The sequence below is a fragment of the Terrapene carolina genome, unplaced genomic scaffold (genome assembly GCF_002925995.2).
Source record: "Terrapene carolina triunguis isolate 2854851 unplaced genomic scaffold, T_m_triunguis-2.0 Scaffold369, whole genome shotgun sequence".
Classification (NCBI taxonomy): Eukaryota; Metazoa; Chordata; order Testudines; family Emydidae; genus Terrapene; species Terrapene triunguis.
In genome coordinates this window covers 99797-116735 of record NW_020664720.1, presented here as the reverse complement: position 1 = coordinate 116735, position 16939 = coordinate 99797, and the positions used below count along the sequence as shown (strand labels likewise).

The window sequence follows — 16939 nt, the reverse complement described above, 5'->3', positions numbered from 1 at the left end:
TGCAAGCCCCACTGAAAGAATGGGGCTGCACAGAGGTCACCAAGGCAGTATGGGAAGAGGATTGGGGAAGGAAGTTGCCTGAGGGAGGGTCACTGTGGGGAAAATTTGGCTTGCAGTTTTTCCCTTGTACGTGGGGCACATTTGATAGATTTGCTGAGAAGTAATAAGCCTGAAGCCTCCAATGCCAGTTTTTTAAATCTTATTTCAAAGCAGAGCTGCAATTTGAACCTTCAGACTCTCGAGTCCCCCCTCATATCAGTTCCCTTTGCATAGGCATCGGGTTTGCTGCAGATCCAGTTTCGCTCAATGTAGCATCTCGAAGAGCTGACGGTGTCTTCGCTCAGGAACGTGCAGTCCGATTCCCCTCGAATGACAAACCTGGAACGAACAGGTGAGATGACGCTAAGAGAGGGACACTCCACGCTTGTGAGGTTAGACAGACACAGCACTCTCAGGCTCCTCCCTGATAGGAGGGAATGTAATGTCTTGAGCCAATCAGGGGACAGAGAGTACCGAGGCAGCATTTTCAAAAGCACCTAAGCCCCATTTTCAAAAAGGGACACCAGCACTTAGGTTTAGATCCTCAAAGCTGTGAAGGCTCCTAACTTCCATTTATAAATACCTTTGAGGATCTGGGCCCTAAATGTCATTGAAAGCTAATGACATTTAGGCTCCTATGTCAATTTTGAAAGTGGGACTTAGCCATCTAAGTCACTTAGGAGCCTTTGAAAGTTTTACCTTAGAGCTAATGAAAAAAAATAATAATGAAAACTCAGGTTTCAGAGTAGCAGCCGTGTTAGTCTGTATCCGCAAAAAGAACAGGAGTACTTGTGGCACCTTAGAGACTAACAAATTTATTAGAGCATAAGCTTTCGTGGGCTACAGCCCACTTCTTCGGATGCATATAGAATGGAACATATATTGAGGAGATATATATACACACACATACAGAGAGCATGAACAGGTGGGAGTTGTCTTACCAACTCTGAGAGGCCAATTAAGTAAGTGGGAAAAAAACTTTTGAAGTGATAATCAGGATAGCCCAGTACAGACAGTTTGATAAGAAGTGTGAGAATACTTACAAGGGGAGATAGATTCAATGTTTGTAATGGCTCAGCCATTCCCAGTCCTTATTCAATCCTGAGTTGATTGTATCTAGTTTGCATATCAATTCCAGCTAATTCCAGTTAATGAAAACTCAGTTTCCTTCCCCCAAATTTTTGAGCTCCTGACATTGTTTTCATTCCCCAGGGCTCAAAATGGACCTGGTTTTCATTTCTTTAAAAAGTTTTTGGTCACATTTTTCCCTTCCAAAAATTGTCATTTTTTTAACAACAACAATTTTGATTTTCAGAACTGACTGGGAAACAGGACGCAAACAAGAAAATGGATCAAAAATTTCAATACAAAGTTTCAAACATTTACAAAAAGAACCACGCTGGACATTTTTTCACAAGTTTTCCATTTGGAAAAAAGGGCCATTTTTTAACACACACCCCCACCTGCAAACTTTTAATTCTAAATAAATTTTTGTCAGCTCTAGAAATGGAAAGGATTTAAAGCTCTACAGCCCATTTCACCCCGGGGTTGAAATCAATGGAGTGACACCCCAGTCTTACATCAGTGGTGAATCAGGCCTCTATTATTAGAGTTACCCCCTCAGGGTGCTACTCTATGTGAGACGTTTACACTTAATATCCCCAAACTCCACACCGCTGACGTCTCCTCTGATAAGAAGCCAACTTGCCAGGTCCCAGAAATCCATTCCCACCCAGCAGGGGAGAACATGGGTGGCAACAGGAGACACAAGATAGGTTTTCCACATTTCTAAATTGTAGGTCAAGAACCCTGGCTGGCTGCCACCACCGCAGCTGGCATTTTACATGGCTTCGACCAAAAGTTTTGACAGTCAGTATGAAGAGAAAGAAAAGGACTCACAAGTTGTTGAATTCCAAACCGTTGGGCCATTTCCACCCCTGACCGGGTTCCCTCCGGAGGCCGATCCACGGATCCGTTCTGACTTTAAAGCGCAACATGAAAATCTTACAAGAAGAAAAGCAAAGGGGGAAGCAGTTATATGCAAAGGCCACAGACAATCCCACCAAGCATTATCTTCCTGCATTACTGTAGAAGAACAATGAGGACCCCATGAAATCTGCAGCCACGGAATTCACCGCTGGAGGAAGAATTGTGTTCTACAGTGTCAGCTTTCTTGCCTGAGTCTGCAGAGAGCCTGAGACAATAGCTCTGAGATGGGGGAGCTGCCCAGAATGTGACTTATGCCTCAGTCTACAGAGAGTCTGATCTAATAGGTCTGAGAGTGGCATGAACTGTCCTGTGCACCACCATGATGTGTCAACTCTGAAACCTAAAGATGACTGTGACGTCATGGAAATATGACGAGTGTAAATCTGATGTAACTGGAATATGCTTTATGCAAAAGGTCTCTTTTAAGGTATCATAACAAAGGTTATAAACTACTGAATATATTCCTCCTATTTGTATGAATGTATCATTCTTGTATCTGAAGCTAGAAATATGAAGTATAACTCCGAGGTCCTATTGTAATTATGCACAGTGTGGGCAATTAATGGTTGTTTGGAATCTTGATGGTTCCCATTGACTAGAACAATTGACTGTAGATGGCTCTGTTTACTTGCAAGCCTCCACTGCCTATGTGCGGGCCAGTCCTGAAAGAATGGAGGGGGTCTCACAGGGTATGTGAACATATCACATGACACTGGAATCTATCTTTAACCTGGTGCTTTTCCATTTAGAAGGAGGGGTGGGAACCCAGAGAGAGACAAAGGATTCCCGTCTTGTGCCAAAGCTATAAAAGGGAGTGGAACAAAACAAAAGGAGCGGCCAGTCATGGAGAAATCCCTTAGTTACCATCTGAGCTGGAATTAACAATGATTATACCAGGGGAAAGGATGGGGCCCAGACTAGGAAGGAGTTTAGTCAGTGAAAGAAGCTTTTTGGAACATCTCTAAGGGTGAGATTTATCTGTATTCAGTTTCTTAATGTATTAGGCTTAGACTTGCGTGTTTTGTTTTATTTTGCTTGGTAACTTACTTTGTTCTGTCGGTTATTACTTAAATCCTACTTTTTATACTTAATAAAATCAATTTTGTTTATTAATTAACCCAGAGTAAGTGATTAATATCTGGGGGAGCAAACGGCTGTGCATCTCTCTCTATCAGTGTTATAGAGGGCGGACAATTTAGGAGTTTACCCTGTATAAGCTTTATACAGAGTAAAGCAGATTTATTCAGGGTTTGGATCCAATTGGGAACTGGGTGCTGGAGATACGTGACCTGCTGAGCAGTTTTTGTTAAAGTCTGCAGCTTTGGGGGCATGGTCCAGACCTGGGTCTGTGTTGCAGCAGGCTTACGTGTCTGGCTCAACAAGGCAGGGTTCTGGAGTCCCAAGCTGGCAGGGAAAATGGCTCAGAGGTAAATTCAGCATGTCAGGTGACAGTCCCAAGGGGGTCTCTGTAACCAAACCCGTCACTATGACAATTTAGGCATTGTCAATACATAAGATGTGCAGCAGGTCAATCACCTTCTCGCAAGCAGCCTTGTGATTTGGGGGAAAGCTTCTTATTCTCCTCCTGCACTAGCAACTAGACTCTTTGGGGCTGAGACCAAGCATGAAAAATGATGTGCTAAGATTTTTTTTGAAGAAAGTGAGAAGGCATTTAATTGGGGGAGGGGAGAACTAGATTCATAATGGGGCAGGGACAATCTTTTCATTTTGTGTTTGTACAGCACCTAGCACAAAGGGGTCCCAGTCTATGATGAGGGCCCCTAGGTGCTACAGTAATAAATATTAATTATTATTATTAATTATTATTATTAATAGACATGGCCTGTCAATCTTCTGTGAAATCTCTGCCACGACTTCATTAAAAGAGGCAGATTCAAATTCAACTACCAGAATTTCCATTCCACTTGGTCTCCTGCCACTAGAGGCACCAGAGGCTTTGCTGAGCTGTGCATGACTCATTCCTGACTATTATAAACTCCGTGTGTTGTGGTTGCTATAAAAAAAAAAATCTAAGCATTTGTTTCCTTCTTACCAGGTCCTGCTCACTGTCAATCACAGCCAGGGAGGAATTGAGTGCAGAGCACTGGCTCTGGCTGTAGGTCCAATTCCCTTCCATCTCTGAGAAATAGTAGCATTTTCCTCGGTATCCGATCCAGCTGTCTGGGCAGGAGGGGCCTGGACAGGAGACTGGATACGAGGCGGCAGGGGAAGGAGAACTGGTCACGTGGGATTTGGTTGTCAGCACTGAAAGTGAGAGAGTGAGAACAGTTAGATTCTCTCCTCCACTTCTGGACTGGGAAGCAGAATAAGCCCCAAATATTCAGGCTTCCAAATATTGTGGAAGGAAAGAGGTAGCCCATGGTTTCAACTACAGCTGGTCAGAAAATGGGTTTCCACCCCCTGCAGAAAACGCTGAATTTTGGGCGATCAAACTCTAAGATATTTTGATGTGGAAACGCTGCTGCAGTGTCTCATGGGAGTTGTAGTTTGGGTGCCTCATTTCCCCATTCTCTATATTCCAGGCTCCCTGGTCAGACTACATCTACCATGATGCACCCCAATCTCTCACCTTGGTGATGGGAAGTGTTGCATCACGGGAGTCCCTGGCTATAACACATTATAGGGATGTAGTCCAGCTGGCAAACCCAGTCCATAAAGGAGAACGTTGCCAGGTATCTGGTTAGTCCAGTCGAAAAGGGACCCATGCAGTGTCCAGTCAGCACTGCTGACTGGACACCAAAAATACGGTTACCGCAGTAACCGCGATTGGTCTCTACCACCAGGAGGGTGGGAAGAGCAGCTGGTGCTGGAGGAGGAGGGATCCTGACAGTGCACAGTACTTGAGGAGCGGGGCCGGCAGCCAGGCTGGCTGCCTGTGATGGCCCATCCCACCTTCTCATCCCCCCAGGGCCCTGGCTCTCTCCGGCCCCTTGCTCCAGGGACAGACTCCCCCTCCCCCAATGCCGCTGTGCTCCAATTGAGCAAGCAAGCAGGCTCCGCATGAGCTTTCAGCTGAAAACTTTCTGGTTTTCCATCATTTGGTTTTGCAATGGGGGAGGGGGGGAGAAATCAAGTTTTCTATAGGAAGCAGACACTTTTCATTAAAAATTTCATTTAGGCAAAATCCCATGAAATAGGCAGCATCTTTTAGCAGATTTCTGTAAGAAATCAGGCTCTGGCAGTTAGGAACAAACTTTCTATAATTCCCTACTGCAGAGTTTGTTACATCTTTCTTTGAAGTATCTAGCCATCTTCGGAGACTGGAGACAGGTGGACCTCGGGTCTGACCCAGTCTGATAACATTCCTAAAGCATTACAAGGTGCATTACATCTGCAAATGGACACAACAGTTGGGGGGGGGGGAGAGATGAACTGGCTGTACATTAGGGATTAGGTGGAGGATGGGGAACAGCCTCATGGCCGTATACCCTACAGAAGAAAAGGGATAGGTCAGGGGAAGATGTGACTTAGCTAAAGCCTTTTTGAGAACTGCTGGAATGGGAGAGACTGGTCCTGTGATCAAGGCTCTGGGCTAGGACTTGGAAGCTCTGGGTTCAAATCCTCTGTCTGCCACTGACTCCCACAAGGGAGACCTCTGATTTTTCGGCTGCCTGACTTGAGATACCTCAGCAGGGTTGACTCCCGTGGGCCCCATAGACTTCACGGTTGTGGTACCCAGCACCTTTAATGATCAGGCCCCTTTAAGTGGTCTCTAGTCAGCCAGCCAAACTAATACAGTTAATCAGAGGCCACTTTTGAGAACTACGGCTCTAGTCTCTATGTCTCGGTTTCCCCACTTCTAAAATGGAGACGGTAATAATTTCCTGGCCTGGGGAAGGGCGGCGGGGGACAGGACGAATGTCCCTGGTTAAATCCTTCACTCCCTGGGAGGCGCTCAGCTACTACCGTGCCAGGGCGGAGCAAAGCAGAACCTCCACAGCCAGAAGCCATGAGGACAATGTGTGAGTTTGTAGCAATCCCAGCGCTCAGAGAACGCAAAGACTGGGGGAAGTAAAGGTGGCCACACACCTGCTAAAATGATGAGAATTATAGCCACAGCTATGCCTGCGATTCCAGCTACGACTTTGAGACAAGTGGCCTTCCCACATGTACACACAGGAACTGAAAGAGAAAGAGCCATGAATCCCGAGGGCTGTTCTAGTGGAGGGACTAGCCAGTCACTAGACTTATTAGCCAACAAAACAAAAATAAAACCTGGCTGATTTGCAGTTAACCCTTAACATTGAGAAAGGGGAACAAGAGTGAAAATTGGATACAGGCCACTCAGCTATCAATAGTAGAGCTGGTCTGGAAATGGCTTTTTTAATCCCTTGGATAGTTGAAAAAAATAGAAAAAAAAAAGAAGTTTTAATCAAACTTTTCCAAGGAAATTTTTGATTTTTCACTCCTCCCTCCCCACCCCACCCCCCCAAAAAAATATCAACAGCAAAACTATTTTTATTTGGAAATACCATCATAGTGACTCATGGGTGTTGTAGTTCAAGCATCTCATGCTCCCATTTTTCTCTATAGGAGGTGCTCCCTGACCAGACTACAGCTCCCATGATGCATCAGGGTCTCCCTTCTTCGCAAGGGGAAGTTGTGCATCAGGGAGTCTCTGGCTGTGGTGCATCATGGGAGATGTAGTCCAGATGCAGAGCCCAGGCCATAAAGAATGGGGACATGAGGTAACCAAACTATAACTCCCATGAGGCACTGTGGCAACATTTCCAAACGGAAATCTATTTCCAAAGGAAGCAGACATGTTTAGCGCCAAAAAAAAAAAAAAGTTTGTTAAAAGACCCCGGTTTAGATGGAAAATTTTCCACAGAAAAATTTGATTCTTCATCAAAAAACTGAATGCCTGAAAAAAGAATGATTTTGGTTTGGAAATGCTGCTGCAGCGTCTCATGGGAGCTGTAGTTAAAGCCTGGCCCATGCAGGAGAATGGGCGCATGGAAGCACTCGATCTCCCCTGACGCACCACCTCCCCTCTCCGAGAGGGGAGACCACAGTGCTTAATGGGAGATGTAGTTCAACCAGGCAGCTGGGCCTATACAGGGGAATGAAGGCATGAAGTACCCGAACTACAACTCCCACGAGGCACCATGGCAGAATTTCCAAATCAAAGCATGTTGGGTTTTGATTTTTTGCCTCCCACCCTATCCCCCCAAATAAAAGGTCTTCTGCTGGGGGGTGGGACCCAAAGAAACAAAAACACACACACCCCACCTCACACACCCCACCTCACACACACACACACACACACACACACACACACACACACACACATTTTCCAAGTAGCTCTAGTGCTGAGCTCTTCTGAAAATCTGGCTGAGGACCATTGAAAATTCTGGCCTAAGCACTTCTCTACTCTTATTTTTCCAGGAAAGTAATTGCTGTAGTTACCACAAGGATGTTGTGGGATTGTGTTTGGGCCAGGGAAACTACAAGATACTCTCTCTATTAAGAGATGGTCCGTGCTCCAAGAGTGTGAGAGATGTCCCTGACTTACGACATCTCAACATTGACCCTGACTGGCGTAACAAGAAACATTTAACATTCAAATGAGGAACTCTCGTTTTGACATCAACGCACACAACGCTGCGGGTTATTGCCAGAGATAAGACATGCAAAGCGTGCAGCCATTGGCCTAAATACTTATGTTGTAATTTGGCTTACCCTCTTGGTCACCATACAGAATGCTTTCCTTTAGCTGGATGGGTGACTTGGTGCTTTGGGTCTCCGGCCAAATCAATTTTTCCCCTGCCAAGGTAAAGACAAGTCCCAAGTAGCAACAAATCACAGCAGAAGGAGACATGGACTCTAGACTTTTACGCCAGCTGAGGATCTGGCCCGAAATATCCAACACCCTTTCGTTCTGTGGTGTCTCTGTTCTGTCTCAGCGCTGTCTGGAATTCTTTTGGCTTACTTTGAAAGGTGCTGAGACACTGCAAACTCCCACAATGATTCCTCACCCCTGTGAAAGTTGGACCCATCACTGACACTCAGGAACCGATCCCGGCTGAGACCACGTTTCCTCCCCACCCCCAACAAAGAAAAAGAAGAGGCAGGGGGGACTGTCAAATTACCTGACTCCTGCTTCTCTAGGTCCAGATGTTGATGTTGAACGGCAATCGTCTCCATTTTTGCTCTCAGAACAGAACTGGCTGGGAACCAAAACGTCCGTGTCTCCTGACCAACTTTTCCAGGTCAGCTGTAACAATCACAGCTCTAGGTTCTTTCCTTTCAAAGGCTCCTCCAGTAGGTGGCAGTGTCTGACCAGTTCTTATATGCCAGGCTAAAACAGGATGGATTAAATTAAATTACAGTGACATTTCAGAATAGGTGGAAATTATTCAAACTGCCGGAAGTCAGCATACTGCCACAATGGCTCAGGAGAGTTTTGTGGCTGTATCTACGCTGTGAGCACTCCCTCGCGCATCTCATGTGTAATAAATAAGTCCCCACTTTGAGCTACAGCTACAGCCCTTAGGGGGCATTTGGGAGAGCTCAGAAAACAGATAAGTAACTCCTCACTCAACGGTGTAGTTCTGTTCCTGAAAAATGCGACTTTATGCGAAACTATGTTATGGGGAAATTGGATTCACTTAAGAATTAATGTAAATGGGGGGTTAGGTTCCAGGGAATTTTTTTTCACCAGACAAAAGACATTATATACATATACAGTATAAGTTTTAAGTATCAGAGGGTAGCCGTGTTAGTCTGTATCTACAAAAACAACAAGGAGTCTGGTGGCACCTTAAAGACTAACAGATTTATTTGGGCATAAGCTTTCGTGGGTAAAAACCTCACTTCTTCAGACGCAAGTATAAGTTTTAAACAATTTTAAACAGTTTAATATTGTACACAGCAATGACGAGTGTGAAACTCGGTTGAGATGGTGAAGTCAGAGGGTGGAAGAGGGTGGGGTATTTCCCAGGGAATGCCTTGCTGTTAAATGATGAACTAGCACTCGGCTGAGCCCACAAGGATTAATAGGCTGTTGTTAATGTAGCCTCACACTCTACAAGGCAGCCTGGACTGAGGCAGGAGGGAGGAAACACAATAGATGCAGGGCAGTAGCTGCAAACACTTCCCTGCAAAAACTGAGCATGATGATGAGCCCAAGCCATCCAGCTGGAGCGCACCACTCCCTCCTCCTGACAGCACATGCACGGCTGCACAGGTGCTGACTTTCCAAAGTGCTGGGGGGGACAGGGGGTGTGCATGAGTGAGAGAGACGTGCATTGCCTCTTTAAGTACGCTGACCCCACTTCAAGTACATTGCCCTTTTAAGCAGATCAGTCAGTTCAGACAGGAAGCAACAGCTTCCAGCAAGCTCCCCCCCCCCCCTTCCCGAGCCCTGTCCCCTCCTCTGCTTTGTGGAGAGGGGGTACAGAGCAGGGGGACATCCTGACATCAGCACCCCTTTCCCCCCGTCCCCTAGCAAGCCGGAGGCTCCTGGGAGCAGCTCCGGGGCAGGGCAGGAGCAGCGCGGCAGTGGGGGGAGGGACAGCTGAACTGCTGCTGGACAGCTGCCAAGCCACGTACCTTGGCTTACAGGGAATTTAGGGGAGCTGATATGTGCACCCCCAAGTTTCACCTCACTTAAGATACTTGCTTACAAAATCAGACATAAAAACACAAAAGTGTCACAGCCACTGTTACCGACAAATTGCTGACTCTCTCTTTTTTACCATATAATTATAAAAAAAAAAAAATCAATTGGAATATAAATATTGTACTTACATTTCAGTGTGTAGTATACAGAGCAGTGTAAAAAAGTCATGGTCTGTATGAAATTTTAGTTTGTACTGACTTCGCTAGTGCTTTTTAATGTAGCCCAGTGGTCCCCAACGCGGTGCCCGTGGGCGCCATGGCGCCCGCCGGGGCATCTATGTGTGCCCGCGTACTGGCCGGCGGACGAGTATCCGCCGAAATGCTGCCAAGAAGCAGCATCATCCAGAGGCGTTGCCGCCAAAATGCCACTGATTCTCGGCGGCCACACCTATTGATGTTGCCGCTGCGCCTCCGCCGGCCATGGTCCTCCGTGGCTCGTCGTCCGGCGCACACCAGATGAAAAAGGTTGGGGACCACTGATGTAGCCTGTTGTAAAAACAGGCAAATGTCTGGATGAGTTGACGTACCCCTGGAAGACCTCTGCGCATCACACGTACCCCTGATTGAGAACCACTGCGTGTAGCTAATCCACCTCTCCGAGAGGTGGTAGCTAGGTTGACTGAAGAATTCTTCCGTTGACCGAGCCATGTCTACACAGGGTTAGGCTGACATAACCACCTCACACAGGGTGTGAAATTTATCACAGCCCTGAGCAACACAGCTAGGCCTGATCATTCTTAAGTGTAGACCAGTGCACAGTCCCAGTGCAAAAACGCCAAGTGATGACGAATTAAGGTGCTCACTCACCTGTGCACTAGCTGATCTTTTCCACACTGGAAGTAAAGGCCTTTTTGATCTTGCAACCTCTGTGAGGGAGCGCTGCCCCTGGGCGGCTGCTAGCTACCCATTTTGCTGTAATAGGTGAAGCCCCCACAGCACTTCCTTCCAGGGTCGCAGTGTATTGTCACAACTACCAAGGTTCTTGGATTTCCGTGCGCCGACTGCTCGCTTGCGATCAAGCCTGTTAGAGACAAGAGAGTGGTTGGCTGGAGCAGCTTTCGTTATCTGTGATTCGGTACAAGCCCAATTTGGGGTAAGAAGTAAGGGAGGAATTAAGAGACATGCTGGATAAAAAACAGCCACATTTTCAGCAGTGGCCTCTGATTTTGGCGTGTCCAATTTGAGACGCCATGGACGTCATTTCTGGAGGTGCTGGACATTCACAGGTCCCACTGATTTCCCTTGTGGGCGCTTATCACTTTCTGAAAATCAGGCCCCTTTAAGGCATCTCAAACTGGGCACTCACAGGTCAAAATATCAAAAGAATTTTGCATAACAAGTACTCCTGGGGGAATTCTGCCCCCCAAAATTAAAAATTCTGCGCACAATATTTTAAAATTCTACAATATTCTGCATATTTTATTTGTCAAAATAACACAATATAATCACACCCGTTTCAATTATTTCGGTCATTTATTTCAAAACATCTGTCAGCAAGTACTGCTGTAACAATACAGACAAAAAAAAAAGATTCTGGTAATTATTTTTTTTTTGACAAATAGATTCCTTACCAGGCATATTAGCACAGAACTTTGAGTAATTTATTTAAATTACAGTACAGAAATGTATTTCCCACACCCGTCAGAAGTAGTGCAAAGGCTTGGGGGAGTCAGGGGTAATGAAGGAGCTGAGGGAGAGGGAAGGATCCTGGAGTGACCCGGATGGTTGTTGGGTATGAGTGGGAGAAGTATGGAACAGGGGTTTGTTTGGGGTGTTTTTTTTGGGGGGGGGGGCGGGGATTGTTAGAGAGTTGTGGAGCCTCCCCCATGCAGACCCTGGCTGACCCCAAGCCTCTGCCATTCAGTCAGGCACATCTTCCCCTGTCCCGGCACTTCCCATCCCTATATGTCTCTGCAGCCTCCTCCCCAGTCCCCATGTGGCCCCACCCTCATTCAGCCATTGGCTCAGTGCTGTCACCCCACTAGCTCCTAACACTCAGGGCCTGATCCATGGCTGTCCGCTCCTTGTTCTCTCTTCTACACAGAGCAAAGTGGATATCCAAGGGTACCACACCTGCCTGGGGGCCCTTTATTCTCACTTTGCATTAAAATAACCCCCACCACGAAGCACAGGGCAAGAGAAACCAGGCCCAAGGAAATGAAGTGCTCAAACAACTAGTATATCCCCTTAGAAGCAAATTCCACTATTGGTGACAGGTTTCAGTGGTAGCCCTGTCAGTCTGTTTCAGCAAAGAAAAAAAAAAAGGAGTCCTTGTGGCACCTTAGAAACTAACACATTTATTTGGGCATGGACTCCTCGGGGTTGTTTTTTGTTTGTTTGTTTTTGTTTCCCCCTATTGGTGTTTCTCATGAAACAGAGGAAAAAATCCACAACCTTGCTCCTCAGACGCTCACAAATTCCTTAATATTGAGCTGACATTTATCAACACACCCACGTTACCTCCACCAGCCCCCACCTTCCTCTGCTAACTTCCAAACAGCATGAGGCCCCTTCTCCGCCTAACTCGACACACAAATTTGCACTGGATTAACAACCACTTCCATTAAACCAGTGTGAACGCCTGTGTTAACACCCTATTAACCTGTTCCCAAAGGAGCTGAGCTAAACCAGAAAAAAAAATCTGCTTTTAAACCAAACTAAGAGCATTTGCAGGGGTTTAACAAGCTGTTTAAATTCACGCTGTCGGTGCCATTTTCCTACACAAACAAGCCCTGAATCTAGGCAAGCCTGAGTTTTTGTTTCCTGTTTTAGCTCGCGGCCATTAACCAGCAACAGAGTCAAACAACAAATGACTGGGGAGAGTCTGGACCCCGACCCCCCTTTGCAGATCGGTTGGCTTAGCTCAGGGGTCGGCAACCTTTCAGAAGTGGTGTGCCGAGTCTTCATTTATTCACTCTAATTTAAGGTTTCGCGTGCCGGTAATACAATTTAACGTTTTTAGAAGGTCTCTTTCTATAAGTCTATAATACATAACTAAACTATTGTTGTATGTAAAGTAAATAAGGTTTTTAAAATGTTTAAGAAGATTCATTTAAAATTCAATTAAAATGCAGAGCCCCCTGGACGGGTGGCCAGGACCCGGGCAGTGTGAGTGCCACTGAAAATCAGCTCGCGTGCCGCCTTTGGCACGCGTGCCATAGGTTGCCTACCCCTGGCTTAGCTAATCTGAGTTGACTGGCAGTCAGCTAACAAGTTAAAAAGCCTATAAAGAAAACAAGGCCCATGGGTGCTCAGAGCCACTCTGGTACCAGCCCCACACGCTGCCTCTCTCCGTGCCCTAACAGCCCCACACCCCCCAGCCACCCTGGCTGTCTACGGAGCTCGTTCTCCCCTCTGGTCCCTCCCTAGGCTGACTGCCCCTTTCGCCCAAGCCCCTGTAACAGCAGAGCCGCCACTTACCCCAATCCCTGCAGCCGCTCTGCAGAAGAGAAACAAACACACAGGATGACCTACTTATGTCATCAGTGACTGCATGGGAAAAAACAACTGATCTGCATAGCCCCACCCCTTATATCCCACCCCCACGGGTCACAACAGCCCAGATCTGGGGCCCTTCCTACCGCAACTGATCGTCTGTCTGAAAGGGGCGGGGGTATTGGTAAAAAATAGTCTGTCAGGGGTGTGAAAAATCCACACCACTGAGAGAAAACAGCTACACCAACCTAACCCCTGTGTAGACAGCGCTGTTCTTCCATCGACCTAGCTATCGCCTCATGGGGAGGGATTGCCTACCCCAACTGGGGAACCCTCCCTTTGGCATAGGCAGCGTCTACACTGACCTGCTGCCTGTAGAAAATGTGGGATCTGCGATCGGGGGATTTTCCCAATTGAGTGGGTCAGGTGCCTGCTATATCAGTGACCCTGCAGAGGAAGTGTTGCTGCTTCACTCAGTATTCACCAGAGCTGCTTGAAAAAATTAATGATCTCAGTTTGGAAATATGTATGCACGTGCTTAATTTATACTAGTGCAAGTAATTCCACTGATGTCCTAGGGGCTGTTCCCAGGAGTAAAGTTAAACACGTGCATAAGTGTTTGCAGGATCTAAAAAGTGTTTTGAGGGGAAAAATATGTCAGAGACATTGTTTGCAATTTTTATTTTTTGACAACATTTCATTTTGAAATTTTTCTTTTCTGTATGGGGGGTGTGTGTGTGGAATCACACACTTTTAAAAAAAAATTTTCTTTTTTTTCCAAGGTGCAAAAGAGCTTAAATGAAGTGAGAGAAAGTCGGGAGGAAAATTTACTCACTTTTTTTTCCACTGCCCTTAAAAAAATCCTTCCCTTTTTTTTTCCGGCTAAAAAAACAAAACAAAACAAAACAGAAAAAATGGGATTTCTCCTCCAATTTTGCAATGGGAAAACCAATTTTTTCTTAAATGTCATTAAAAACAAAAAAAGATGAGAATGAATGTTTCGGTGAAAAACATCATCAAAACCCCATTTCTCATTTGAAAAAAAATTCAGCAGGGTCTAATTTGCAGGCCTTGATCTCGCAAATACGCAGCTTTACTGTGGTGGCATTGAAACCGATGAGATCCCTGACCCGAGGAAATTGTGAATGTGAGTTAGCGTTTCCAGACTCCCAGCCTTACCTTCAGGGATTGCCTAGGGCGCCAGAATTTGGGGGGGCGGTGACCACGGTGGCCGGATCTTCGGCCGCCCCGGTTGGAGGCAGCATTTTGCCGGCGGGACCTTCCGCCACCCCTGTTGGGGGCGGCATTTTGGGGGCAGGACCTTCCGCCGCCTAGGGCGGCAAAGTAGCTGCCGGCGCTCCTGCTTACCTTGCACTTCCCGTGTGGCTGTTTTCAAATGCACAGTGACCCAGAGCTATGGACAGAGAAGCAACCGCTGGGGGTGGAGCGTGGGTAAAAGCAAACCCCAACCAAATACATAATAAATGTAATATTCACCCCTCCCCCACAGAGCAGAGCTAATGAGAAAGCCCTCTGATTTCACACCGCACAACCCCCATGCAAAAAAGGAAGCTGTGGAAGACAGCTAAAGCCACCGGATTCAGATCTGTGCATTTAGTCTGTGTGTATTATGGTAGCATCTAGAGCCCCCCACCAGGTATTGGGGAACCATGGTGCTGGGTGCTGCACGCACGTTGTATATAACAATAAGACCATCCCAGCCTACCGCTGCTCACAGCCCAGGGCCCTGATCCGGCAAAGACCTGTGCACGTGCTTAACGCTACTACCATGAGTAGTCCCATAAGATCTGGGCAAGGGGAGGTGCCTGCATTTGGGGGAGGTGCAGGTGGCAGGGGGAGTTCTTCATTAGAGGGCTTGAGGGGGCATCTGGGCAGGGGGTGTCTCCTCCATTGAGGGAGGGGGGACACAGGAAGGAGGGAGGTTCTGGTTCTCCACTGGGCAGGTGGGGCGAACAGGAATGTGGGCAGGGGGGCAGCCTCCTCTCTTGGACACTTATGCTCTGGGAGCCCCAACCTAGACCCCAGCATCACCCCCCCATCCAGCACTAACTGCAGCATCAAGGCCCCAGCTCATCCCTCTGCAGCCGGCTGCTCTGTGCAGGATGGAGCACGCGCCGGCCTGGGGATGGGGTGGGGTCGCTCCCTTCTGCAGCTGCCGGCTGAGCACCGGGGACACACAGAGGCCCACATCTTGGGGCGGGGGGGGGGGGGGGGCGGCCCCCCCCCCCCTTGGGGCCGCCCCGATGCCCATTGTGCAATCGCTACGCCCGGCTGTTGAGCCGCAGCATTGCTCAGGGGGGATTTCCTGGCAGCGCCGCCCCTTGTGTCAGACGGTGGAGTTACTCCCACACCGCGGGTCTGGCCCGTTGTGCCTTACAAGAAGAAAAGCTAATCGTGGGATCTGTCTGCCTTGGGCAGCTGTTTAGAACTAAGGTGCCCTGTGCTCTCTGGGCTCCGTACGGTCCCTGGGAGGAATCCCCTTCATGTGACAGTCCTTCTCGGGGGTCCACGCCCTCTCGGGGGTTAAGCCCTGCGCTCCAGCACCTCCTGGAACCACACCTCTCTGAGCTTTCTGCCTGCCTGTCTCTCGCCTGGGCCCCCTCCACTCGCTCTGCACCCCGGGGGCCTCCACCCGCAGAGGGAACAATGCAAACCTTGTCTCTAGCCCGCAGTGACTCAGCCAGCGTAAAACAACAGGGTTTATTGAATGCCTCAACCCAGCACACGGAGTTCTCAGGTCTTTTGGAGCTAGAAACGCCCGGCCCCGTCCATCTGGGTCTGTCCCGCGTCCCAGTGGCTCAAGCTGCTCTTTGGCCCCAGTCCAGCAGCCCCCTCCTTCCAGCCGACCATCCTATATCATCACCTTCCCCAACAGCCCCTCCTCCGTCCTTTGTCTTCAGGCCCAGGCAAACAGGTCACCTGGGCCCTCTCTCTTCCATCAGCCTTTGTTCCCACCACTGGCCAGAACCGGCTGCCTTCCAAGATGGGATGGGCCTCCAATCACCAGTTGCTAGGGTACCCAATCTCCAGGCTGTTGTCCAGGGCGATTGCTAGGTGAAGTTACACCAGGTCCTTGGCAACAACAACCCCCCTCTCCCACCACCTCGTTAAACATGTAGCACACCGGGGAAACTGAGGCACACACAGTACTCATGCAGAACACTAAGAAAATCCCCCACTGTGTCACACTCCCCAAAGAGTTCACATGAGTTCCCGTGTGATTGTTGCTGCTTCAATATGTATGGGAGCCGTGGAGTATTTATGGCACCCGAGCTGGCTCCCTTCCAGCTGCGTTGCATGGGGGCAGGGAGGGAAGGGAAGGAGATGGCTGGCTTTTTAAAAGACTGCAGTATTGTAGGGATGGTTGGAAATTTATCGTTGATGTTTTTAAATGAAAAATGACTTTTTGAAGGAAAGAAGAACTTTCGTTTGCTGTGAAGATTTCCAACAAAAAAAACCCCAAACCCAAACATCTGGTTTTTTTTTTTTAAATGAGAATGACTTTTTTTTTTTTAATTTATCTGTAAAACTGACTTTTTCCATCTTCTAAATTTTTTCAGGCTGGGATGCCCAAACTAAAACTCCCACGAGGAACCGTGGCAGTTCTAAATTGCACTAGTTCAGTGCAAACCATTCTAAATTGCCAGTTTTGGTTGGGCATTTTCCTGGAGGTTTCAACACAGGACATAATCTTTAATTCAAGGTTAATCTTTAATTCCTGCAGCCTCCAGGACCATGCTGGAAGGTTGGGAACCCTCATTCAGGCTTCAAGTTTTTCACCCAACATTTGAAGTTTTCTGTTGGGAAAAAA

The 16939-nt window shown here is 47.6% G+C and overlaps 1 protein-coding gene across 1 annotated transcript; it reads right to left on the bottom strand.

Annotated features, from left to right (window-relative positions):
* Positions 1-230: 230 nt before the first annotated feature.
* Positions 231-8196, bottom strand: LOC112117561 (C-type lectin domain family 2 member D-like). The gene is made up of 6 exons (XM_026657854.1): positions 8142-8196; positions 7732-7815; positions 6079-6171; positions 4082-4293; positions 1939-2042; positions 231-378 (listed from the first exon to the last, which is right to left on the bottom strand). Exons 1-6 carry the CDS (start codon positions 8194-8196, stop codon positions 231-233), a joined length of 696 nt encoding a protein of 231 aa, XP_026513639.1.
* Positions 8197-16939: the final 8743 nt, after the last annotated feature.

Bases quoted from the DNA above. Each gene is read 5' to 3' on its own strand.
- LOC112117561 (XM_026657854.1), bottom strand. From the start codon at position 8,196: ATGGAGACGATTGCCGTTCAACATCAACATCTGGACCTAGAGAAGCAG. The intron at 7,816-8,141 runs GTAATTTGACAG...TTACCTTGGCAG, and splicing joins CCTAGAGAAGCAGGAGTCAG to GGGAAAAATTGATTTGGCCG. The intron at 379-1,938 runs GTGAGTCCTTTT...TGTTCGTTCCAG, and splicing joins GGTTTGGAATTCAACAACTT to GTTTGTCATTCGAGGGGAAT.